This window comes from Podarcis liolepis, assembly GCF_965112155.1.
Source record: "Podarcis liolepis genome assembly, chromosome: Z".
Lineage (NCBI taxonomy): Eukaryota > Metazoa > Chordata > Lepidosauria > Squamata > Lacertidae > Podarcis > Podarcis liolepis.
The window spans coordinates 2,079,408-2,105,956 of record NC_139570.1 but is presented as its reverse complement, the minus strand read 5'-3'; the positions used below and the strand labels follow the sequence as shown (position 1 = coordinate 2,105,956).

The window sequence follows — 26,549 nt, the reverse complement described above, 5'->3', positions numbered from 1 at the left end:
CACAAAGATATAGACTGGTAGAAACATTGTTCTTAATTTGCAGCCTCGGACAACCCACTCTGGAAGGCAGCTCGGCATGTTAACTTTTGATTGATGTTTCTGTGATGTTGAGACCTGCTAACTTGTTAGACTTGAGAACACAAATTAATTTTGCATAGACTGCTCAGTGTCAGACAGATATTGCTAACAACCTTCCTGTTTTGAGGGCTGATGTAAGAGTTTATGTACATGCCAAACTTCTGCTTTTCACAGAAAACGACAGCTGTAGTTTTAAGTGCAAAACACTTTTCAGGACTATTCCGTTACTCCTTGTAGAATTGCAAGCGAAGGCAAATTACATTATTTTTTAAACCAGTGGTTCCCAGTTGGTGGTCTGCAGACCTCAAGGGGTCAGAGTAACACATCTAGGGGGTCTGTGGCACCATTCACATAACAAAAACTACTATACATATCAAAATTTTCAAAAACAGGCAGCCCTTGGCTATGCTTTTGAAAAATGGGGTACTCAGTAGTTAGATAATTGGGAACCACTGCCTTAAACTATTAGGGTTTAGTACCTCACAGATGGTTGATTCCTACTATGGCATGTAGTCAGTAAAAGAGCATATACCTCCAGTCTTTTAGCATTTTAAATCTACTTTCTATATGGGTAGGTGCCAGGATTAAAAGTAACTATTGGCCTTCTGAAGCATAGAAGGGGCTCTTCCCCTTTTGCAAATGAGGCATCTGTCACTAGAGTAGTGCCACTTGCAGCACTGAGTTTGGCATTATTTTCTGTTAGGCGTTGGACCCATGTCTTATGGGTAGTCCAGCTTTTCTAGCAGTGTTGGATCATTGTCAACTCCATCTTTTCTGCCAACACCATCTGGCCTAGGGGGTGGGGCCTGCACCCACCGCCACAGCATAAGAGGCCTGAGAGAGGCCTCCGGGACACGGCTGCTGTTGCTGCTTGTGTGAGTGCTGGGAAGACCGCTCCCTCTCCTGCCAACTCCATCCGGCCTAGGGGGCAGGGCCTGCACTACCACTACAGTTTAGAGGCCTGAGCAGCTACCGGCAGCAATGGACAAAATGGTTTTAAATGTTTTAATTGCTTTTAATTTGCAGCACCTTAAATGGTGGTGGTTGTTTTTTATAATATTATATTTCATTATTTTATTTTTGCTTGGGGTGGGATAAGCATTTAGTCAGCGTTATTGTTTCTTGCTTTGTTTTGTATTATTATTATTATTCTGTTAAATTATTATATAGTTTGTATTTTGCTTTCTAAGGGGAAGGGTCATGGCTGCCTGGGAGTGGGCCTCAGCCAATAGATTGGGTGGGGCAGGTTCCACAGGGGGGGATGTATTGGGACACCCGATCTCAGTGATCACGGGCAGGAGGAGGAGTTACGCTAAGACCAGACCATGTCATTACCGAGGAGGCAGGTTTAGTCCTTGTTTGAGGACTATCCCTGCCTCCAGGTCTGGTCCTGACCGGAAGGATACAGTAATCAGCAAGGGATACCCACATGACCTGAAAGTGTTGCTGTGCAATGCCAGGTCAATGATGAATAAAACCACTGCCACCCACGGCCTGATTGTGGATGGAGGATTTGACCTGGCATGTGTGACAGAGACCTGGTTGGATGAAGCAGATGGGCCTGTCCTTGCCGCTGCTTGCCCACCAGGTTTCTCTTACGCACAGCAACCCAGGTCATGTGGGCAGGGAGGGGGGGTTGCAGTGATTTTTAGGAAGTCATTAGTCTGCACCAGGCGTCCTATTGGGAAGACCCAGTTTTCTGAGTGCATGTTCTGGAAGTTGGGCGATAGGGGCAGTACAGGATTCCTACTGGTGTACCGACCTCCCTGCTGCACCAAGGATTCCCTGCCCGAGCTGCTTCAGGTCGTGGCGGATATGTTCCTGGAGACACCTAGCTTGGTTGTCCTGGGGGATTTTAACATCCATGCCGACACGACCTTACAAGGGGCCGCTCGGGACTTCATGGAAAGCATGGCCTCCATGGGGCTGTCCCTGAATAAGTTTGGCCCAACTCATAGCCGTGGACATGCCTTAGACTTGGTGTTCACCTCTATGGATGTTGGTGATCTGACACTAACTAAAAGCGAAACAAAAGAAGTGCCATGGTCAGATCACTTCTGGTGCAACTGGACTTCTCCGCAACCCTGCCCCTCTGCAGGGAGGTGGGACCGATTCGGATGGTCCGCCCCCGCCACTTAATGGATCCAATTGGCTTCCAGAGAGTGGTAGGGGATGCTTTATCCCAAGTTGATGGCCTTTCAGCTGATTCCCTGGTGGCACACTGGAATGCGGAGTTAACCAGGGCTATTGACTGTCTGGCTCCGAAGCGCCCTCTCTGATTGCTTGGAGCCCGGACAGTCCCTTGGTTTTCCCCGGAGCTGAGGGTGATGAAACAATCGTTGAGACGGCTAGAGCGCCGGTGGTGGAAAACTCATTCTGAATCAGACCGGACACGGGCTAGAGCTCAACGTCGAGCCTACCAAGTGGCAATGGCGACGGCGAAGAGGGCCTTCTTCGCCGCCTCCATTGCATCTGCAGAAAACAGCAGCAAGAGACCTTTTCAGGTGGTTTGCAATCTATCGGAACCACCTGTACCACCGGGACCTGGTAGGGACCCCAAGATCTCCTGCAATGCTTTTGCAAAGTTTTTTGCAGATAAAATTGCTCAGATTCAGAAGGAGGTAGACTCCACCGTGGGAGCAGGGCCAGGGCGGGAGAGTGCTAGAGTTCTGTCTGGTCCTGTTACATGGGATCAATTCCAATCTGTTACCTCCGAGGATGTGGACAGGCTGCTTGGACAAGTGAAACCGACCACCTGTCTCCTTGATCCTTGCCCATCCTGGCTGATAAAAGTGAGCCGGGAAGGGCTGGGTGATGGGCTCTGCGGGGTGGTGAATGCTTCCCTCTGTGAGGGAGCCTTCCCAGACCCGCTGAAAGAGGCGGTCATTAAACCGCTTCTTAAAAAAACATCTTTAGACCCGGCCAATTTGGCCAACTATCGCCCAGTCTCAAATCTGCCATTCTTGGGCAAGGTGATTGAGCGGGTGGTTGCTGAACAATCCCAAGCACGCCTGGAGGAAACGGACCATTTGGATCCCTTCCAATCAGGATTCAGGCCTCACCATGGGACTGAAACTGCCTTGGTCGCGCTGGTTGATGATCTCCGGTGGGCTAGGGACAAAGGTGAGAGCTGTTTCCTAGTTCTGCTGGATCTCTCAGCGGCCTTTGACACCATCGACCATAACATCCTCCTGGACCGTCTAGAGGGGCTGGGAGCTGGGGGCACTGTCATAAAGTGGTTCACCTCCTTCCTCCTGGGCCGTGTCCAGAAAGTGGTGGTGGGGGATGAGTGTTCAGACCCCTGGGCTCTCACTTGTGGGGTGCCTCAGGGTTCTGTCCTCTCCCCCATGCTTTTTAATATCTATATGAAGCCGCTGGGAGAGATCATCAGGGGGTTTGGACTGGGTGTTCATCAGTATGCAGATGACACCCAGCTCTACCTCTCCTTTAAATCAGAACCAGTGAAGGCGGTGAAGGTCCTGTGTGAGTGCCTGGAGGCGGTTGGAGGATGGATGGCGGCTAACAGATTGAGGTTGAATCCTGACAAGACAGAAGTACTGTTTTTGGCGGACAGGGAGCGGGTTGGTGTGGGGGATTCCCTGGTCTTGAATGGGGTAACTGTGCCCCTGAAGGACCAGGTGCGCAGCCTGGGAGTCATTTTGGACTCACAGCTGTCCATGGAGGCGCAGATTAACTCTGTGTCCAGGGCAGCTGTCTACCAGCTCCACCTGGTACACAGGCTAAGACCCTACCTGCCTGCGAACTGTCTCCCCAGAGTGGTGCATGCTCTGGTTATCTCACGCTTGGACTACTGCAACGCGCTCTACGTGGGGCTACCTTTGAAGGTGACCCAGAAACTGCAATTAATCCAGAATGCGGCAGCTAGACTGGTGACTGGGAGTGGCCACCGGGACCACATAACACCGGTTCTGAGAGATCTGCATTGGCTCCCAGTACGTTTCCGAGCACGATTCAAAGTGTTGGTGCTGACCTTTAAAGCCCTAAACGGCATCGGTCCTGTATACCTGAAGGAGCGTCTCCATCCCCATCGTTCAGCCCGGACACTGAGATCCAGCGCCGAGGGCCTTCTGGCGGTTCCCTCAGTGCGAGAAGTGAGGCTACAGGGAACCAGGCAGAGGGCCTTCTCGGTAGTGGCGCCCACCGTGTGGAACGCCCTCCCATCAGATGTCAAAAAGATAAATAATTACCTGACATTCAGAAGACATCTTAAGGCAGCCCTGTTCAGGGAAGTTTTTAATATGTAACGCTGTACTGTTTTTAACACTGATTGGGAGCCGCCCAGAGTGGCTGGGGAAACTCAGCCAGATGGGCGGGGTATAAATAATAAATTGTTGTTGTTGTTGTTGTTGTTGTCTAGTTGCTTCACAATATTCACAAATGTATATTGCTACCAGAGTAACCCTTGGTTGTTCATAGCCATGAGATACCAGCCTAGATAAGTGTATTGCATTGCATTTGGGAAATGCTAAGGCTTTGCTGGTTTACAGAACAGGTGGATACATTATTCAGTGCACTAATGTTTGGTAAATATCTTCATGTAGATTTAGATTTCGTCATCTTGAAAAGTATTCCTGACCCAAACTAATGAAGGAAGTAAAACAGTGAAATATAACATACAAAGGTTAAAGAGATTTCCTTGTTGCAAGTCATACTGCTTCATGTTTCATCTCTCCACCTGTGTGGTAATAGTTCCTTGTCTACTCTTTCTTTGAGGCTACCTACTGTAGTTTGTATTCCATATTTTGCACGACTGAATTCATGACTCCAATGCGGGTATTACTGTAAGAAAAAAACCTATTAAACAAAAGAATTCTTCTACTGGGCAAGCTAAGATTTCTCAGTACATTAAGGTAGAATATGGGAGTGTTACAAGCGTACAACAGAATATCAACTCATGACAGGGGTGTGAAATCTCAAACAAGAATCACCAGGTTATTGGGCAGTGTCACATCTCAAGAACATTCCAGTGAAGATACTGACATGACAGATATCCTTAAACTCTCTGTAAATATTTGTTTTGCTAGAGCTTCCCTGAACATGGTGGATATGATCCTTTCACTAGCTTACAGATAACTGCTGTGTTTTTTATTGTAATGGAGAGAACTATAGACCAGTTATGGGTAACCTCAATCCTGGGGGCCAAATGTGACCCTCCAGGTCCTGGGGTGCCTCCCAAGATACACCTCCTCTCACCAGCCCAGTTCCACACACTCCATGGGTGCTGTTGCCCGTATGGAATGTATTTTAAAACTGTGACCTTGAGGTAGTGGTTGAATGGGGGGGGGGTGTAGAAACCTCTGGCATGGCTGCAATGTCACCTACCATAAAAAGGTAAGAGTCACATCTGTTGCAATTCTGCTTCTCACCCTGCTCACCACTGGCATCCCTGGAAAGTTGTCTACACAGGAATGTGGTCCTTGGGCTGAAAAAGGTTGTAGAGTTAGGGAACCCAGGGGTCTTCTAGTCCAATTGCCTGCAACACAGGAACCTCAATTAAAGTAGAATCATAGAATCATAGAGTTGGAAGAGACCACAAGGGCCATCGAGTCCAACCCCCTGCCAAGCATCCATGACAGATGGCCAGCCAGCTTCTGCTTAAAAACCTCCAATGAAGAAGAGTCCACAACATAGAGATAATCCTCCAATTTTTATTTTGCTGTCTGTCAAAAGTATCATACAGTGGTACCTTGGATTACATATGCTTCAGGTTACATATGCTTCAGGTTACACACTCCACTAAGCCAGAAATAGTGCTTCAGGTTAAGAACTTTGCTTCAGGATAAGAACAGAAATCGGGCTCCGGCAGCAGGAGGAGGCCCCATTAGCTAAAGTGGTGCTTCAGGTTAAGAACAGTTTCAGGTTAAGAATGGACCTCTGGAACGAATTAAGTACTTAATCTGAAGTACCACTGTAATCCCATACTTTGGAGGGTGAGGTAGAAAAAAGAATATGGGTTGTGCTTCCTTGTTGCTTTCAAACTTCCCTTAGTGTTTGTTGATAAGAGGACTTTCCTTTATAGGCAACACACATTATCCACAGTTAAATTTATTCTAAATTTTGTAGTATTATTTTAATATCTCTGCATGCTGATGGGCATAAAACAGCTTTCAAGTAGCTAGGATTTGCTTCAAGTTGAGGGTTCAACTGACATCATAAAATGTATGAATTGATTTTTTGAAAGTCTTAATATGGTTCTAAAGGCATATTGATGATTACTTATAGCGTTTACCATCTTGCACTTGAAAGGCTTCAAAGTGCTTCACAGACCTCCTTGCAAGCTGTAAGATCAAGTTAAGTCAGTATCCTCCCCACATTGCAGAAGGGGAATGGAGCTTGAGAGTTTATGGCTTCTTGAAGGCAGTTCTAGTGGGTTCATGTGTTCTCTGGAGATCTATGTTTATAGGCAATTTTCCATCTCTAGTTTTCTATCCTACTTAAATAACATTCCTGAAATGAATATTTTAATCTTCCCTAGGGAGCTGCCTTTCAGGCCTCTCTGCGACCCCAAAATAAATAACATAGAATAGCTTGTACTGTAAGTACAAAGTTAAGAATAACTGTCCTGCTACAATTATGGTTCTTAAGAGATCCTTAGAATGTCATGATGGATCAAAATGCAAATTGAAAGGCAAAATTGGGCTGTGGAGTTATGAACTTCTTGTTTTGACTTTTAATTGTGCAAACTCACCTCTACCCTTAGGAGAATCTTCTTTAACTTAGCTGCTTTAGTTGACAACTTTCATCTGTGTAATTTTTAAAAATATGCTCAGTTGCAAAACTACAAATAAAGGTCTCATATATTGACAAGCTCTGAGATCCAGCCCCATCAAGCTTAAAAAAATCACAATCTGGTATCATCCAGTGGACACTGATGAACCAGGACAAATTTAGAATCCCCAAAACATTGTCCATTTTGGGAAGTGTTCTCTTGTGGATGAGTCTGTGGGGAACAGTATTCTTGCTGGAGGCTGAGGGGAATGACAAATTGGGGGGGGGGGGTTCTTTTCCAATGAGAAGCACCGTGGCTTCTTCTCACCAAGAATATTTTGATACATGATTCTTGCTAGGCTTAAGGATTGATACAGAATGATGAACCCCTGAATGTTAATCCTGAAAGTTACGAAGATGTTTGTTCGCTTTCACTCTTGGCTGCTGGGGATCATTGGCTTGAGTTCACACAGTTGAAAATGCCATGGGGAGCTGGAATAATTGAGGGCACTTTCCCTGCTATTTTGTCTCAAACAATGGGAGCACAAAAAGAATGGTCCTGCTAAACGCGGGAATGGGGAAGTGCAGGCAGGTCTCCTGCTAACATTGCTTCTGGCCATGTACAAACTGCCTGCTGCATTAGTTTCCATGGAGGCAGCATGCCGCTGAATGCCAGTTGCTGAGAACTGCAGGAGAGAAGAGTAATGTTGTGGTCAAGTTATGTTTGTAGGCTTCCCATGGGCCTGTGGTTGGCCGCTGTGAGAACAGGGTGGTGGGCTGGATGGATCCTTGTTCTGGTCCAGTAGGGTTCTGCTTATGTTCTTATGGAGGATTTTCAAAGTGACAGTATAGATAGTAACTCTTCAGTACAAGTGCTGCTAATTTAGACAGTGAGTGCAGGATTTTTTATTGTTTTCAGAATTCTATCACTTCGTATTGTTTTGTTCAGAGTTCCTTGCCACTAAAAAAAGTATTTTTTTGTCATGGAACATGTGACATCAACTATCATGATGTTTTAGGGTTGCCATATTTTGAAGAGCAAAAAAAGAGGACACATTTGCCAACTTCTACTTTTAACTACAGAGCTCTTACAGCTATAGAAGCTGTGATAGATATATTGTTAGTAGCAATGTTCTTAACTTTAATAATAATAATCATAATCATAATCATAATAATAGATAGGTAGCCGTGTTGGTCTGCCATAGTCAAAATAAAAAAATTCCTTCCAGTAGCACCTTAAAGACCAACTAAGTTAGTTCTTGGTATGAGCTTTCGTGTGCATGCACACTTCTTCTGGTATCTGAAGAAGTGTGCATGCACACGAAAGCTCATACCAAGAACTAACTTAGTTGGTCTTTAAGGTGCTACTGGAAGGAATTTTGTTATAATAATAATAATAATACATATTTCTCTCTCACTTGCCACATACACCTTTGTGAACATAAGTGTGCACAGAACAATTTATTAAACTGTTTAACATGTATATTCCATTTATGAAAAACAGTGAGAAATGGGAGCGTGATACACGAGGCTTTAAAAATTGTATTTATCTTTTGTAAAAAATCTTGGATTAGTGTAAACAAAAAACCAAACAAAAAAAACCAGGACATTTTGCCAAATTTTAAAAATCTGCCTGGACAGAAATTGTAATCCTGAAAAAGAGAACCTGTGCAGGAAAAAGCTCATGTTGCAACCAGACCTGAAAAAGAGGACAACCCTATGATGTTTGCACTATTAAGTCATACTCAGATGAGGCCTATTGAAATCAAGGTACTTAGGTCTATTGCGTTCAGGGGGTCTTCTCCTAGAATGGCTGGCTTCCCTTTTATCTCTCATAGTGTATTGAATAGCAAAGAGCATCACTGACACATAATGTTACGTTTTTGCTGGTTTATGTAATGGTTAAGGAAACAAGTCCTTGCTAAATGCTGGATTACTGAATTTGGTTATGTTTGCCTTTTTTATTTCAACTCAGATGATGTTTGCATACAGCTCCTAACAGTCTTTAAACAGATTTCTAAAGTGGGAGATTCTAAAAGTATATCTAGTTTTGGAAAAACCTACATTATTTCTAAACATCTGGGAAACTGACACATGTTTCCTTGTAAACTTGAAAAGAAAAATCCCTGCTGGTTTCTTTATCTTTGAGAGGTGATTTTTTTACAAGCATCCTGATTCTCCTCTTGCAGCAGTACCCTTGCCTTTTTCTGGTAGCATCTAGTCCTTGGGGTGGGGTACAGCTGGGGATGAAGAGTTAGAAGTGGAAAATTCCATGAGGCTTTAGAACAGTTTTAGCGCTGAAGGAAATAGTCTATGCAATTATCAGCTGGTTTCTAAAGAGGAACAATTAGGCAAGCTGGGAATGTTGCACAACTGCTGCGGCTTGTACTAAAAAAAAGTACAAATTGGAACATGCTCCAGGTTCAGGCCTTGTTTGTAGTGCATAAGTTCCCTGGGCCTTTGCAATTCTGTATTTGCAAAGGGCTGAGTAAAGTTTCTGGGAAAGATAACTCCTGGGTTGCAAAATGTTACTGCCTAGCATCTATTAGCATAGCCAGTGTGATGGGATAGTGCTTAGGGCAGGGGTCAGCAAACTTTTCCTGCAGGGGGACGGTCCACTGTCTCTCAGACCTTGTGGGGGGCCGGACTATATTTTTTTTTGGGGGGGGGAGATGCAAGAGCACCACGAGCCCCAGTAGCTGCTTACCTGTGTCTTGCGAGCAGCAGGGGCTGGCGGCAACGGCGGAGGGACGATGAGCGGCGCGCGAAAGGGCTCCAGAGAGGGGCTGCTTATAATGGCAGCCACTCGAGTGCTGCTGCTGCTGGCACCAACAAAGCCCAGCCCCCTTCCTCCTCTAGGCAGGGTGAGGAGAAGCCAGGAGGAGGGAGGGAGGAGGCGCCGCCGCTGCTGCTGTGGGAGGGAGAGGGAGGGAGAGGGAAAGAATGCACGTGCGCTGGTGATCCACACGGTGATTCCCAGACCATCCACAGGCTGGATCCAAAGACAATTGGGCCTAATCCGACCCGTGAACCTTAGTTTGCCTACCCATGGCTTAGAATGTTAACCTGAGGCTAGGAGGACCAGGGTTCAAATCCCCATTCTTGGAAGAAAGGGCCAGTGAGAAATGTAGCACGATGTAGCCTTCAACTGAGCTTTTTTAAGGGGAGGAAGCATTTTCAACCATTTGCATTATTTTTCCTTCATAGCATTTCCTATCCTCTCTCCTCCAGTAGGAAGAATCTATAGTCTAACGACAAAGCATGTGAACTGCATGGCTCAAGGACTCTAGTTCAACCCTGACATTTAAGATTAATAATACTAAAGGCTGCAATTATAAGTGTATTTATTAGAAATTAAATACCAGTTTATTTAGAAGTAGTTTAGCAAGGGTTTGACATACTGCCATTAACAAATAACCTACAGTCATACCTCGGGTTAAATTTGCTTCAAGTTGAGCGAGTTCAAGTTGCGCTCTGCGGCAACCCGGAAGTAACGGAGCGCGTTACTTCCGGGTTTCGCCACTTGCGCATGCACAGAAGCGGCGAAAAGCAACGCGCGCGTGCACAGGCACGCCGTCGATAGATATGTTTACCTCTAGATGCAAACGGGGCTCCGGAACAGATCCCGTTCGTATCTTGAGGTACCACTGTATCAGGTCCTTGTTGTCACCAGCAATGCTCTTATTTGAAACCAAAAATAAATTCATAGCCAGCTGTGGGTTGATTGGTTATTTTGTGAATTTCATTGAAGATAACACTAATCTATTTTAACATTAATCTTAATAAAATCTTATTTTTTATTTAAACTAGAAAAACAGTGAACATGAGTTACCTAGCTAAATCTTACTTTTACATATATATCTTTTTCATTTTCTTCAAGGAGTTTAATGTGGCATTCATGGTTCTTAGCATACACACACTCCCCATTTTATCCTCATGACAACCGCATGAGGCAAGTTAGGCTGAAAGCAGAAATTGGCCAAGTCACTCAGAGTTGGGACTGGGACCCTGGTCTTGTAGGTACCAATCCCATTCTCTGATCACTACACCATGCTGGCTCTCTTTTTGTTGGTTTTGCTGGAAATTACATAAATTGCTTTGACTGGGTTTTGGTTTTTTGAACCTCACAAAGACATGATGGGTGATTCTTCCATCTTATGTATGCATGTACTTTGTGGTTATCTATTGTTCACAGACAGAATTTTAATAAATCCCTCCTTTTGTAGACAATGATCACATGCCCCCAGTTAATGGTAGATTATTGCTGCTGTGACAATCTGAAGCCTTTCTTTTCATTATTATAACTTTTCTGAGTTGTTGCTAAGGTTCCTCACAGTCCTTTCTAAAATACACAAATCTTTTGCTGATTTTCCTTCAGCTGGGTAGTGTCACAGCTGCAATTGGTGACTGTAATTAAAAAGACTATCTTTGAGGGTTTCGGAAATCTGTGTGACCAATATCAGATAATGAAATTAGCAGTTCATGTTAATAAATGGGATTAGTAATTTACACAGATTCTTGCCTCAATTACAAGACAGTTTTCTTGCTGTTGTGGTCAGAGAGAACTTTCCATCACTTTTCATTACCATTTCATTCTCCATCCCTTCAAGCTGTGTGAAATGTTACACAAAGATTAGGAGATCACACACACACTCGGCTTAGTTTAAAGAATTTGGGATTTATTTGGTGCTGAATGTCAGGGTGGACTTGTCAGTATTATGGCTGGGTGATGCTGAGTTTTCAACATCACGGTGTATCGCAGCCAAACATCGCGGTAAAAAACTGCATTGGCCCCAGCCAACAAGGTGCTGGGTGAAACTGCCGTAGCTCTCATCCTTGGGAGCTTCCCCTTCACGCCTTGTGGGCTGTGGCCGATACAGCTGGCCCAGCCTGCTGCTCAGCTGGGGGAGCCCCGAGTCCTCCACCGCTTGCACTCAACCAGCAGAGGACTTGGGGCTCCTTGGCCAGGCTTTGCTGGGGGGCAGGGGAGCCAGCTATGAGCCCCCCCCCCGCTCCACTCACACACAGCTGGCAGGGAACCCGGGGCTCCTTGGCCAGGCACTGGAGGCAGGGGGCTCAAGAGCTGTGGCAGTTTCACCAGCGATATACCACTGAGTGAAGCTGTCATTGCAGTCTCTCCCCCCTCCCCATACTGGTCCTGGGTGATATATTGATAATATTGCCCAGTGCTAGTCAGTATATCCCCCCTCTTTATTATAATTCCCTTGATATGAATTAAAATCCTCAGTCTTGGAGAGAGAAAAGGCAGAAACCTCACTTACTATTTTCTTTTTGTGCCCTCCTCCCACTCCCTTCAGAATCATAGAGCTGACCCTGAGGAACTCTTCACAAAACTGGAACGTATTGGAAAAGGCTCATTTGGAGAAGTCTTCAAAGGAATTGATAATCGGACACAACAAGTGGTTGCTATAAAAATCATAGACCTGGAGGAGGCAGAAGATGAAATAGAAGACATCCAGCAAGAGATAACTGTGCTAAGCCAGTGTGACAGCCCTTACGTAACAAAGTACTATGGCTCCTATCTAAAGGTAATTCTTATGGTTGCTCCATGTCTACTGGAAAAATGCAATTCTTTTCTTTGAAAACAGCAAGATTAATGTTGTGAGATGCAGACCCATGGAATGCTATCAGATTTTTTTTAAAAAAAAATAGGTACCACATTTTGTGGGTGAAGGATAGAGTTTGAGTTCGGTCTGTTTGCATTCCAAGGTCTTGGTGTGGTCAAAAATTGTAAAGACGTTTCAACTCACACCTTCCAGTTGTTTGTCTGGCCAGTTGTCTTCTTTAGTTGTGTTTTTATTGATTTTAAAACACATTTAAAGCTTGGATTAAAAACCCAAAACAAACTAGCAATACTCTCTATTGATGGACTTTGAAACCAAATCATTTCACTCCCCTTGTTGGCATCTATCTGTCTCTGGAGACAATGGAGAAATGCACCTTCGGGGATAAAGTTAAAGAGTTGGAGATTTACAGCAGTTTTATTGCAGGTGGGGCAGAGGAAGAAGTCTGGTTTTGCTGCTACAGGTGCACCATCTCTTTTCTTCTCTCTGTGCTCCTCCCAGTGGCACTCCTCTGTACCCTCAGTAATCCACAAGTTTTCAAAAATTCCCATTGTTTGCCGAGGTGTTGCTCTCCATGAAGATGCTGTGCATGGAGCAACAGATATGGGAAGGGATAGAGAGGACTGTGAGATGAAGAGTTTCCCAAAGGGGTGATGTGGAATTAGAAAATATTAAGACAAAGAAGTGGGGTGGAAAGCTACCTGTCTGGTGTCTTTCTTTTTTTAAAAAAGTTTTTTTAATGCTTTGTTCTCTCCTATCAAATCCATTCCCTCTTCCCCTCAGTTATTTTCATACATACTTGTTTGAGCCTGAGATGTTTATCTTTCTACGTAACACAGTTACCACTCTCTCAACCCCTTTCAACACATACACAGATATCTCTCTCTCTCTCTCTCTCTCTCTCTCTCTCTCTCTCTCTCTCTCTCTCTCTTCACACACACACACACACACAAACACAAACACACCACTTCTCCTTTTACAGCAGAAGCAAGCATCCTAAATCATTTTATTTCTTTTATGTAAGGAACAAACTGTATTTTAATTCTTTACCCTATTGCTGTGTGACTTCAGGAGTCTGCTCCTTTTTATTTCATTTATTCTCTAAAATACCTACATCTCACTTTAAAGAAGACTGCTAAGAAAGATAAAGTTGAGGTAAAAGAATATTAAAATAAATTGGTATACATTAAGCTAGTAAGACACAGCACCACTGCTAGAACAGCACATTCAGAATCACACTCAGTAGTAATCCACTAGGCCCTCCCTAAAGGTTTTACAGAAGAACCGCATTCTCCCTGCTTGGCAGAAAGCTGGGACTTTTCTGTGGAGATGTCTGGTGATTGTTCTAGTGCCTAAGCTAGAAGAGAAGAAGCCATTTCATCCTCAAGGGAGAATTGGATCATTGGCATGCCAGCAAAAATGTCCTCATTAACACACTGCACTTGGGTGTGCATGCCTGTGGGAAGAGGGTAATCTGTTCTGCCTTCCTGGTCCTGCCCCCAGTTAGGATCAGACATTTCAACTAATGCAACAAATTGCATTTCCTCAATGGCCGTATTTTCAAAATAGCAAACGATGTTTCCATACTAAAAAAAATAAAATGTAAAACTGTTATGAAAAATTAGTCAGTGACTTTAGGGAGCTTATGACTGGTATTCTGTGTGGTTTCACAAGTACTTATAACATGCAGAAAAGTCAAACATACGATATTGAACAGAAACATCACTGCACAATCTTACCACAAATTTCCAAGGTTCTACAGACCAGGACACTTTGGCAGGAATTACAATGGAAATATTTTTTTAACCCTAATGTCAGATGACCCAACTTCAAAAGAAATAATTGGGACCACGTTCTTAAATGTGTTTCTGATTCCTTTAGATCTTTGCAGCCTGTCTTGAAGTCCAGTGAGGTTGCAAGCAAACATACCTGCTGAAAGTGGCAAGTCTTGCTTTGGGCAGAGATCAACTGCACTTCAGAGTTCCCAGTTGGGAACTGTGTAGCACAGCAGATCTCAGCAGGGTTTGCTGTAAGCTCCAGCCACCTAATTGGTGCTTATAGCAAGCCCCTTCAAGGGCAGATCTTTCACACTGCCAACCTCAATTCAAGTTGGTGATTTAAAGGAGGAATTGAGCACATTTAGTGTGTGCTCATTTTTCAATTTAGCCATGACTTGGAATGTTTCTGCACCTGACATTAGGCATTAGGTGTGAGGAAAGTGGCCATGGTTTGTGCAAAACTGCCTGGCGGGCTAAACTCTCAGACTTGATGGACCTAATTAGGTCCCTGGGCTGGAGATTCCATGTCCCTGCTCTAACACGTCATAATTTTAACCAAAAAATCGTTCAAAATTCAATAATTAGGCGCTGTCCTCTGCTCTGTATACAGGCTATACTTTCTTGTCCTGTAGTAACTTCCAAGGAGTGTTCTTGGATGCCTAGGTGAAAACTATACACATTCAGCTACAGTTTATGGTAGAGACTTCAATGAGGCATTCTTGGAAAAACAGTACTTATTTTGGCTCTGCAAGCAGATTGCACTCAAACCATCCAAAGGTATCTGTGTGGCCCACACAGTGTTAGCCTGAGAATGAGTTCTCATTGCAGGTTTTTCTTCCTAGCACAGTTGGGCTTTGTGAAAAGTGCTAAAAGTACCAAATGCCTTCCCTCTTAATTCTGACCATTGGAACAAGCCTTCATAGTATAAATACAGTCTCTAATCCTTCATGATTCTCAACAAACTGTGCTCTATTCAGTGCTGGACATGGAGTATGGCTGCCCTGCCCCTTTATTTGCTTGTTCAATTACATCCGTATTTCGTGTGCATTCAGAAAATTGAACTGGGCTAAAATTCAGCCTTAGATGGAAATAAATTGCTGACAAATCTTTTGTCTGACGTTCTTGTGGAGAGGCTATTGCCTCTTATCAGTTAATTTCCTTCATTTGAAGCCCTTAACTATGCTGATAGCTCTGAGTATCTGTAACTAATAATTGAAATGTTTGATTAAGACCAGTTATATTTGTTCTAAAATCTATATTCTGCCTGTGTATGAAGGAGATGATCAAATGTTGATTTAGTAGCATGTATTATCATTGTTTTTTATTTTGCTAATAGCTGCCCTTTTTTGTAAATATCACATGGTTATGTTGGTAATACCGTTTATGTAATTGATGTCATGAGCAGAATTAATATGACAATTTGTTTATGGTCTTTATTACTAAAAATAGACCTCAAATGATACTTTAAAAATCAGACCAGGATTATTCGTTTTCTCTCCCTCTCTCTCTCCTCTCTCCACGTGCACATAGGCACACATACATATAAAAAGTGTTTTTTGAGGGTTGTGTGTATATATATTTTGCTCTTGAAATGCCAGTTAATAAAATAGTCTCAACAATTCCAATTGTAAACCCACTTATTAGAAGGTAAGTCCAAGTGAGCTCAGTGGAACTTGTTAATGACTATACTGTTAGGATCCTTTATAAGTGGAATGCAGTTCACCTGTTTTCCATGTGGCATTTTCCAGATTCATTACAACAGCCAAATATATAATATTGATGCCAGAGAACGAAACAGTTCAAAATAAGTGGAGGAAGTCTTCTGTTAAAAAAGAAGAAGCATACTTTCACATTATAGCATTTTCACCTGGAAATGGTTAACTGACAGTCACATAGCTGTATAAATAGCCCATTTGGTTCAGATGCAAATATCTTGAGTGGTAAAACTTTGTCATTGGAGCAGTATTTGAAGAGATTAAAATACCTTTCTTCAGGATTAGTTAGTATTCACAGTTCATCATGCAAGCTTTTCAGATGCACTTTTTTCTCTCAGGATGGATGATCAGGTGGTGCAAAGGGAAAATGGAATAGTGGCTCTAACTCTGATTTAATTGATAGATGTTCCACTCTTATGCTAAGATTATCATTGTACAGTCATACCTTGACTCCCGAACGTCACAAACCCGAAAGTGCTTGTTCTGGTTTGTGAACGTTCTTTTGGAACCCAAACACCCAACGGGGCTTCCGCAGCTTCTGATTAGCTGCAGGAGCTTCCTGCAGCCAACCAGAAGCTTCAATTTCGTTTCTGAACGTTTTGGAAGTTGAACAGACTTCCAGAACGGATTCCGTTTGACTTCCAAGGTACGGCTGTATAGTATAACCATAAAACCAAATGAAATAAAGGAGACCCACAACTTACATGGGGGTTTCAGGGATAGTGCATAAAGCCAAAATCATATTTAGTCAAAACACATTGGGTGCAATGCCTGGTATGGCCACTGAAGTTTTTTCGCCCAGATGCCCACCCTCTTTCTGCTCCCCCTTTTTACATTTTTAAAAGCTGAAGGTGCACAAGTTAAATGTGCGTATATTTGCGGTCTGTTGTGTTATAAAAGTAGAAAAATAACTAACAATCAATTTGTAAAAGCAATTACAGATAAAATATAATTAAGCCAACAATTAAAAGACAAAACAAAAATTAGGTGTGTGGTGGTGTTGTTTTTTTTCGTTTTTTGTTTTTTTTGTCATACCCTAAATTGTAAACCAGCACCTTCAACAAAACCCAGAAGCAAATAGGAAGCCAGTTGACCTGACAGAATAGTGAGCCCGAAACAAAAATCTGGCTACCATATTTTGGATCACATAGAGTGCATTACAATAATCCATAATGAAAGTAAACAAAACTTAGATGACTGGGGCATGTTCCACCTTCTGTGGCAAAGGCTACAGTAGGTCTATCAGCCAAAGGATGACACCACTCTGATCATTGGAGGAATGCAGTGGGATCAAGAATAATATTCAGTATTTCCAAAGAGGGCCCCTCTGTGCTTCTTTGCCTTGTGATACGATCTCAAGTCAGAGAGAGCATTGCTTCAACAAAGTTCTAGCCTAACTAAACCAGCAACAGCTTCATCCCTTGTCACCGCTGCGCATTGCATTTCTAAAATAATCTGCAAACAAGGGCTTACTGCCATGTCCTTACTCAAACATAGATACTGTTTAAAACAAAAAACCTTATTTTAACAACAGTTATTGGTTCAGTAATCTTAACACTATTTTCACAAAGGTCCTGCATTAGCAAAATATGAAGAGTCATTGAATCAGAATATTCTACTATCTCCATATAGCACCTTCCTTTAGGTACTGTGTGGACTGCCGCGCTGTGGTCTTTATAACTGATCCGTCTACCCAACAGTTCATTGAAATGATGAAGTGAGCTGATCCACTAATCTCTTTTGAAAAGCCTAACACTTTATCTGCATTCATTTTTAGGGCACAAAGTTATGGATAATCATGGAATACTTAGGTGGGGGATCAGCACTGGATCTGGTAAGTGTCTTCTAATGGTTTGTGCCTTGTTCATTTTCTAGTTAGCTTCTGCATTCTTACTTATTACTAAAATTTGTACGCTACTTTTCCATGTAAAAATGCTCAAAAGTAGCTCATTTCAAAGCAACAAAAATGCAACTCAGTACATCATTACAATAACAATCAAATATGGGTAAAGCAATTCAAAGTACCTCGGGTTAAGTACTTAATTCGTTTCAGAGGTGCGTTCTTAACCTGAAACTGTTCTTAACCTGAAGCACCACTTTAGCTAATGGGGCCTCCTGCTGCCGCCGCGCCACTGGAGCACGATTTCTGTTCTCATCCTGAAGCAAAGTTCTTAACCTGAGGTACTATTTCTGGGTTAGCGGAGTCTGTAACCTGAAGCGTATGCAACCCGAGGTACCACTGTATAACAGCAATCCAGTGATCTAGTAATAACATTCTTAATATTCAGAGTGTGACTTCTTTCTTTTTATAATTTATGAGTTGATAGTTTTTGAAGTTTTTTCAGTGAAAATACTTCCTTTTTCAAGAAGTTTAAATATCCATGTCAAGGAATAGTGCCACTGTATTCTGCTCTGGTCAGACCTCACCTGGAGTACTGTGTCCAGTTCTGGGCACCACAATTCAAGAAGGACACTGACAAACTGGAACGTGTCCAGAGGAGGGCAACCAAAATGGTCAAAGGCCTGGAAACGATGCCTTAGGAGGAACGGCTAAGGGAGCTGGGCATATTTAACCTGGAGAAGAGGAGGTTAAGGGGTGATATGATAGCCATGTTCAAATATATAAAAGGATGTCATATAGAGGAGGGAGAAAGGTTGTTTTCTGCTGCTCCAGAGAAGCGGACACGGAGCAATGGATCCAAACTACAAGAAAGAAGATTCCACCTAAACATTAGGAAGAACTTCCTGACAGTAAGAGCTGTTTGACAGTGGAATTTGCTGCCAAGGAGTGTGGTGGAGTCTCCTACTTTGGAGGTCTTTAAGCAGAGGCTTGACAACCATATGTTAGGAGTGCTCTGATGGTGTTTCCTGCTTGGCAGGGGGTTGGACTCGATGGCCCTTGTGGTCTCTTCCAACTCTATGATTCTATGATTCTATTCTATGATTCTATGAATAGGTTTCAAGTGTAATTTATGACAGAAGTAATCATTAAATTTAATTCACAGTTCTGAAATCTCAACACTGAAGCCAGATCATCTCCTTAATATGCTAATGTTCAGAGCATTATGTAATTTTTCTGTAGATCATTCCCTCCTCCAAGAAGGGGACATGTCATTTTGTAACTGCTTTGTGTAAATTGCCAGTTGCACTTATAGTAGCCGTCGTCATTGTAGTAGTAGTAGTATTAGTAGTAGTAGTAGTAGTAGTAATAGGACTCTTGTCAGTTAGGCAAAGGTTCCTTCTACTTGCAGTTGGTGTACTGAAGCTCAGAGGATTTTGACTGAAGCTACCAAATGACTCAGTGTCTGGGCATGGCCTGGGATTCCCTGATCCAACTCAAACATTTTTTTTCTGTGGAGAGAAGCTGGCTGTCTTGTGGCACAATGCTCCTCTTGGTGCAATGACTACAGTGTTCCTTTATGTCTAGTTGTAGATGAGTTTGAGTTTAGGTTGTCTACCTTGTGTCTTAAAAAACAATATATTACCAAAAAGTGTACCACACCTTCTACTTTTCAGTATGAGGAAGATTTGTTGCTGTCAAAACACAAGTTTTATTAATAAACTGAAAGGTGAGATGTTTTACCAGTTTTGAATACACAGAAATGTTTTTCTTGGAAGCAGATTCCAGGAGTGTGCTATGGAAGCAAAAGCATGGTTAATATTCAATGTTGAAACTGACCTGGTTTTTCCATTTTTGGCAGCTTAAATGTAAGCCATGAAAGGGCCCTTTACTTATGACAAACACAGTGTTCACGACGGATGCAGCCTGGGAGGGACTAAAAAAGCAAAGCGCTCTGGGTGGTGATGTGTGGTTTTCCCCTATCCCCCAGTCCAGCTCCACCACAGCCCTATATAAGAGACCCACCCTTTTCCTGTAAGATAATGCTGCTCAGTGTTTATGCTTATGAGATCCTGAAATATTATTAACATTGAGCAACATGACATTTTTGCAAGCTCTGTACAAACTGTGCCTTAATCCCACTAGAATTTCAACAGCATAGAATTACAAGTGGTCTCTGCACATAAGTAGCACTCAGTTCAACCCTAACAGCCACCTTCTGATTTTCTCAGCTGGAATTTGGAAAGGTAAGAAAAGCCTTGCTGTTCGCTGAGTTTTGGGGCAGTTGTCCACTAGGGACAATGGAACAGATTTTTGAGGGCTATGGTTCATATACACACAAATCCATGTATGTTGATTGCTATAGCTCTAAACACTGACTAAAGCATGACAAGGCAAATGGCCCACAATTCAGATCACTTCACCTCAAACAGCACATTACAACCTGATGAAGGGCAGAATGGAAATGGAAACAAACAGTAAATAGAATTTGACTCGTGTTCGGCCGCAGATCCTCAAGTGGTGTGTTAGAGAGTGATAATAGTGCAAATCAGCCCTAGTTTGTGGCTCACAGTCTTATGAACCTCTTACCTAAATCCTCACAGCTGTTGTACTGTACAGTATATTACTGCCAATGGAGGCGGTTGCCCCTACATAGTGTAGTTTAATAGTGAGCCCTGGTCTCCTTTGCAGGAAGGTGTTGGGGTATAAATCTAATAAATTAAATTATTACTATTCTGTGAGGTGGGATGTATTTGTTGGGAAGGTAATACCATGGTTCTGTGTTCTTGCCATCTTCTCTAAAAGGCTATATTAGTCAAAGCTTCTCAGGAAAGTAAAACCTTCCTAAAGTTTGCTTGACAATGTTTTCAAATTACTTGTGTTACTCTTCCAAGTTTATTAATTTATACAGTGTCTGTTGTGGAACATTCGTGTTTGAACCTTTTCCTGAAAATCTTTAAAAAAAGAAAAATGACATTTCAAATAACTATTAACAAACAGTGGATGCCAGGGTTTATGCTTTATTTGAATTATGCTTTGTTTCCTTCCCAAAGCTCCGTGCTGGCCCATTCGATGAGTTCCAGATTGCTACAATGCTCAAGGAAATACTGAAAGGGCTTGACTATCTACATTCAGAGAAGAAAATTCACAGAGATATAAAGGGTGTGTATAAATTTAAATAAATGCAGAGCCCATATCCCTTCAAGCAATAGTTCTTTCTGCTTTTTAATTAGTTTTTTCTGCTTTCTCCTCCTTTCAAGCTGCCAACGTGTTATTGTCAGAGCAAGGAGATGTGAAGCTTGCGGATTTTGGAGTTGCAGGGCAACTGACTGATACACAGATTAAAAGGAACACCTTTGTAGGCACGCCATTTTGGATGGCACCAGAAGTGATTCAGCAATCAGCCTATGATTCAAAAGTGAGTTCTTTGAAATTGGTTTGTGCTTAGAAGTGATGTGTTCATTTTGTGCAAGACATTTGGAGATTTTCAGAACCGCAGTCTTGCCACAGAATGTATGGTATGCCTCCAAATGTGTAATTCTTATAGCTATAGGACAGCTTGAGAATGTGTATTAAAGATCAAAGAGCAAGTTTCTAGCACTAGTGATTATAGCCCAGAACTGTGTGGAGTGTACAAACCAGGAGGGGCCTTCATGAGCTTCCAAGCGCTAAAGGAGCATTTCCACTGACTTTCCACTGACTTTTGTCCTCCTGTGTTCATTGAGCTTCAGTCTTCTCCTGACTATGCTCAAAACTCTACTAAGCTCTCCCCCGAAAGCCTAAGCAAATCTGTTACCAGAAGGATGGTATGTACTAAGGGTTCTCAGGCTGCAGAGCAACAAGACACTCCTCTTCTTTCACTGCAACTTCCTGAGTTTTCTGGGCTTCCTGTTAAGCTCTTTTCAACGCAGCACAATCACACCCAACTGTTCTTTCCCCTCCCTCCTGAGTGAGCACTTTCACAACTTGTCATCAGCTTGACCCACAAAGGATATTGAAAGCTGAACAATTAGCACTTGCTCTTGAAGGAATATACTTGCTCCATGTAGATAGACATTTATCCAGTGTTGCTGTGTTATATCTTGGAGCACAAGGATCCTATTTGTGTGTGCATGTGTGTTTTGCATCAGTTCAGTTTTAAAGCCTATGATTGGGGAAACAAAGTTTCTGCTACCAGTCTACTGTTCAAGATAGCTAGTGCTGTACAAATATGATACTATTATCTTTCCTCTTTCTCTGCAGGCTGACATTTGGTCATTGGGAATCACAGCTATTGAACTGGCCAAAGGAGAGCCTCCGAACTCAGACATGCATCCAATGAGAGTTCTCTTTCTCATTCCCAAAAACAACCCTCCAACCCTAATAGGGGACTTCAGCAAACCCTTTAAAGAGTTTATTGATGCATGTCTGAATAAGGACCCGACATTTGTAAGTGTTAACATTTCACTTCTTCAACATTAGGAATCTTGGGTGCTTGCAGTATTGTTTGTTATGCAAAAGAAAAGGCAGAGAAAAGTGCTGCAGGCTTTTTTTTTAAAAAAAAAGTTGTTTAAACTTTTCAGTATACAGTACAATGAAAAACTAATCTAAAGAAAAATAAAAAAGAAACAACAAAGGAAAAGGGGAGAGGTAACAAAGCCCTCTATCTGAGGTTGATCTTAACCCTTGTCTCACACAAAAGGGTGTGTGTGGACCCTCTCAGCTCTCACCTGGGAGCTTTCTTTTCTTCACCCAGACTCCTACCCTGGGGGATCTTACCTTGCCTTGCTTGCCTCTCATACAGGGTCTTCCACTTTCCATCCATCACCTTCCTGTGTGTACCCTCACTAACCTAGAGTAAAGGTAAAGGACCCCTGACAGTTAAGTCCAATCGCAAACGACTCTGGGGTTGCGGCACTCATCTTGCTTTACTGGCCGTGGGAGCCGACGTTTGTCCACAGACCGTTTTTGTGGGTCATGTGGCCAGCATGACTAAGCTGCTTCTTGCAAAACCAGAGCAGCGCATGGAAACTCTTGTTTACCTTCCCGCCACAGTGGTACCTATTTATCTGCTTGCACTGCGTGCTTTCGAACTGCTAGGTTGGTAGGAGCTGGGACCAAGCAACAGGAGCTCACCCTGTCACGGGGATTCGAACCGCCGACCTTCTGATCAGCAGGCCCTAGGCTCAGTGGCTTAGACCACAGCGCCACCCGCATCCCCTAACCTAGAGTAGAGGACATCTAAAACCAAAACATAGCACAACATAAGCAAGAGTAAAATAGATAGAAGAAGGAAGAAAAAGAGAAAACACTGGAAATAAATATAAAAAAATAGAGAGAAATAAATAAAGAGGTCTTCAGATTCTTCGTCTGTCAATTATGCGTATAAAAAGAGTTCAAAATTTTCAAAGTGTTCAGGATGGTATCCAGCTGTATTCCAGGGTAATATCCAGCTGTTCTTCAACCTGCTTATTGACGTTTTCCCAATCTTCAACCCCAGGCATCTCAAGTTTATTCATTTTCCTTTTCATGCAAAAAGTCCAAAAGTGGCTCTACGGTTATTATCACTAAATGTCAAGAATAGTCTTCCTCCAGTCTGGTATGACAGCTTTTATCTCCAAGAAATTCCAATATCTACTATTAGAATAATAATATACAGCCAGTTCCATATTCATCCAGTTCCAGATCTTCTGATCCCATTTCCTGTTGGCCATGATTTCCTGCCCTAAATTAGGAAAAGAAAAAAAAAGTTCCTTCCATTTCTGTTTCTTCCATTCTTTTTTAAGAAGAATCACCAAAGGCTTAATGGCCTTTTCCTCTGAATTCACTCCAACTTGTACACAGGATCCTTTCTCTTTCGGCTCCATCTTTGCCATCTCAAGATGTTTCTTGATATTGCTTATCAATGGTTTCATTCCACTTCTCCAGCATCACAACTCCATTGTTTGTCTGTTTCAGTCCTTCAGACACCTATGTGGAAGTTCTTTCATTTCATCATCTGCTGCTTCCCACTTTACCATTCCACTCTCACGTTCAGGCAGATCTTTATCAGTATCCCCCTCTCCCCTAAGGTCCTGTGTATTCTTTGGTCTGATTGTTCTCTCCTTTTTCGTTCAAGATTTTATGCATGTCAGTTCTAAGGTCTTTCAGTTGCTCATCTAATAATTGCTGCATGATACCAACAGTCATTGCAGGGGTTCAACAGTCTCTTTGCCACATTTGGTTCAGTTAGTCTTCATGTTAAGTCTCTGCCTTGAAAACTTGTGTCTGTCTCTTTAAGAAGTGCATTCCTTTCGCACTCACAGGAATGTAGTTTCACTTCTGAAGCCAGCACTTCACAAAAAGGACTGAGAGTAAAAAGTAATATAAATTGAAGATGCTTAACAAGCAGAGCATTCTGATCCGTTTATAATCTTTCTTAATCACAAATAATTAAGATACTTTTTGTTTTGTTTTCAGCATGTTAGCTAATGCCTCTTATCTCACACTCAGTTCATGTTCTTGGTGAAAATTAATTGGCAGACAGATCACTTCAGTCGTAATTGATCCCAATCTTAAAAGTAATTAAAAGAAGGGAGGTTTAGCTGACCTGTTGTCCTAAGGGCTAACATTCAGGGCTATTATGTGGTGTCTGGACACAATAGCAGTTCCTCACTCAAAGATGTATCCTGCATCCAAAAACTTTTCTGGTCTCCGGTGTGAAGAACACCTTTCTTCAGAGCATTTGAGGTTAATCCCTTGATCTCCCTGTATTCAAAGAGAGAGTGTAATAATGAAGATTTACATCTTGGCTATTGTTAATCGCTGCATAATTATCTCTGTTGAGGGACTGTCAGCAATTGAGGACTAGCCAGCCATCTTCCCTCCTGGAAGTCTCCAGATTTCTCAAACTTATTAAGGTCGGCATTAATCTACTTGAGGAGGCAGCGTACAGAGTATGCACAAAACACAATAGAATAGAGAAAATCCATGCATCAGATCAGCTGGGTGTTTTTTGGGGGGTGGAGCTGCAGGGGCAGATTTGATGCTTGTTGGGTGCTGTGTTCAGTTAAGGAATGAAAACCCTGGAAGGGAACAGAAGGTCATCCAAGCTTAAACCCTTCCAGTCTGCACATCAGTTACCTTCAGAGGAATCTATTCCCAAAAGACTTCTGTAATAAAGGCACCACAGTGGTTTGTGTTATAATCCCGTTTCCTGCTCTGGTTTTAATGCATACAGTTGCTGCAGAGAACTTGAGCGTTCTCATTGGTCTAATGCTTGTTGGCATAAAAGTAAGGGAAAGTTTTGGATTACTCGGAGCTCTTGGAGAGGCAGAGTGGAAAGAAACCTAATTTTCAGACATATAGAGAATGGAGTTGTTTGGACAAAAAGTGCACTGCCATCCAATTACAAAATGCTTGGTAGTAGATGTAATCTGATCTAATGAGCCAGCTTGCACTATAGCTATTGTAATTTTTTATTTATTTTCGCAAATATCTGCATCTTGCCCTTCCACTACATTTGCAATGTTCAGCAGCTTACAAAAATTGGGAGGGGTGGGGGACGACACTAAAATTTAACAGATTGATGAACATGGGAAGCCAGACCATTGCTCTATCTTGCTCAGTACTGGTTGGTAGCGGCTCTCCAGGGTTCCAGGCAGGGAATCTTTTCCATCTCTACCTGGAGATGCCAGGGATCAAATTTGAGATCTTCTGCATGCTGGCAGATCCACTGTCACACAGCTACCGTCTGTCCCCTGAGATTAAGCCAATCTAAATAATAAGTATGGTAACCACAAAGGAATCCTTAGCACAGCAGATCAGTCGCCATAGGGAAGGCGGCAGTCGAGACCCAAAGAAAATCCTCAGCAGTGTATCTTAAGGAGCAGGCAGGCTTGGTAAGGAAGGCCTTTATAGATAATTGTCAACATTTTGCATTCTGCTTGCAAAGACATTTACCACTTCATGTCTTTTACAGCGTCCCACAGCGAAAGAACTTCTAAAGCACAAATTCATTCTGAAAAATGCCAAGAAGACTTCATATCTGACGGAGCTTATTGATAGATTTAAGAGGTGGAAAGCAGAAGGACATAGTAGCGATGAAACAGATTCTGATGGTTCTGATTCGTAAGTCTGGATTTTTGATTATTTGCCAGGAATTGGGGAGTGGGCAGGGGAGCTGTCCCAGGTGCAGGAGTTGAGGGGGTAGAGTTCAGATCCTGTATTATCATTATTTTTATACTGCTTTCTATTTTTAAGAAAAAATATCAAAACATCAAATAAAACAATCCAGAACAAAACATTACTGAAGAAAGTTAAATATGAAGTATACATTCAAAGCAACATAATTAACAGGAAACTAAAATGTTATTTTAAAGATCTCAAATTAAAACATTACAAAGGGAGTAAACTACAGAATGCACATTTAATGCAGCAAGCAAAGTTAACCAAAACAATCTTAAACATTTCAAAAGAAAATATTACTTAGGGAAGTCAAATATAAAATGCACATTTAAATAGCATAATTAACAAGATAAAATATTATCATATCTGCTGCTGTTGCTGCCAGTCCTGTCAATGGTGGTTCATGGTGGGCAGCAGCTGTGGAAGATCAGGCTCAATTACCTAGGTCTTCACCTAGAAACAACCAAGGTGGCCTCTTCAGCAACCTCAGCTTTTGTAGCCGGAGTCAGTCAGGGCCCCTCCTTCCCAGGCCAGGTGGAAGAAAGGGCTGCAAGGCAGGGAGTTGGTCTTCCAGGACTCACAGCCAATATGGTCTGCTGTTGGAACTACCACTTCAGACTACTATTCCAGGGGTCTACAGTATTTGGCTAAACTTGCTAGCCAAACTAACATTTATGTT

General features: G+C 42.5%; 1 protein-coding gene across 2 annotated transcripts in view; it reads left to right on the top strand.

Moving 5' to 3' along the window:
• Positions 1-26,549, top strand: part of STK26 (serine/threonine kinase 26) — a gene marked incomplete at its 3' end in the record, with an annotated part of 47,013 nt that overhangs the window by 13,631 nt on the left and 6,833 nt on the right. For both annotated transcript variants that reach the window (XM_083486525.1, XM_083486526.1), the window contains exons 3-8: positions 12,126-12,356; positions 17,663-17,719; positions 20,779-20,887; positions 20,986-21,143; positions 21,968-22,153; positions 25,665-25,813. In XM_083486525.1, coding sequence (XP_083342651.1) covers positions 12,126-12,356; positions 17,663-17,719; positions 20,779-20,887; positions 20,986-21,143; positions 21,968-22,153; positions 25,665-25,813 — 890 coding nt within the window. The remainder of the gene's footprint in view (positions 1-12,125; positions 12,357-17,662; positions 17,720-20,778; positions 20,888-20,985; positions 21,144-21,967; positions 22,154-25,664; positions 25,814-26,549) is intronic.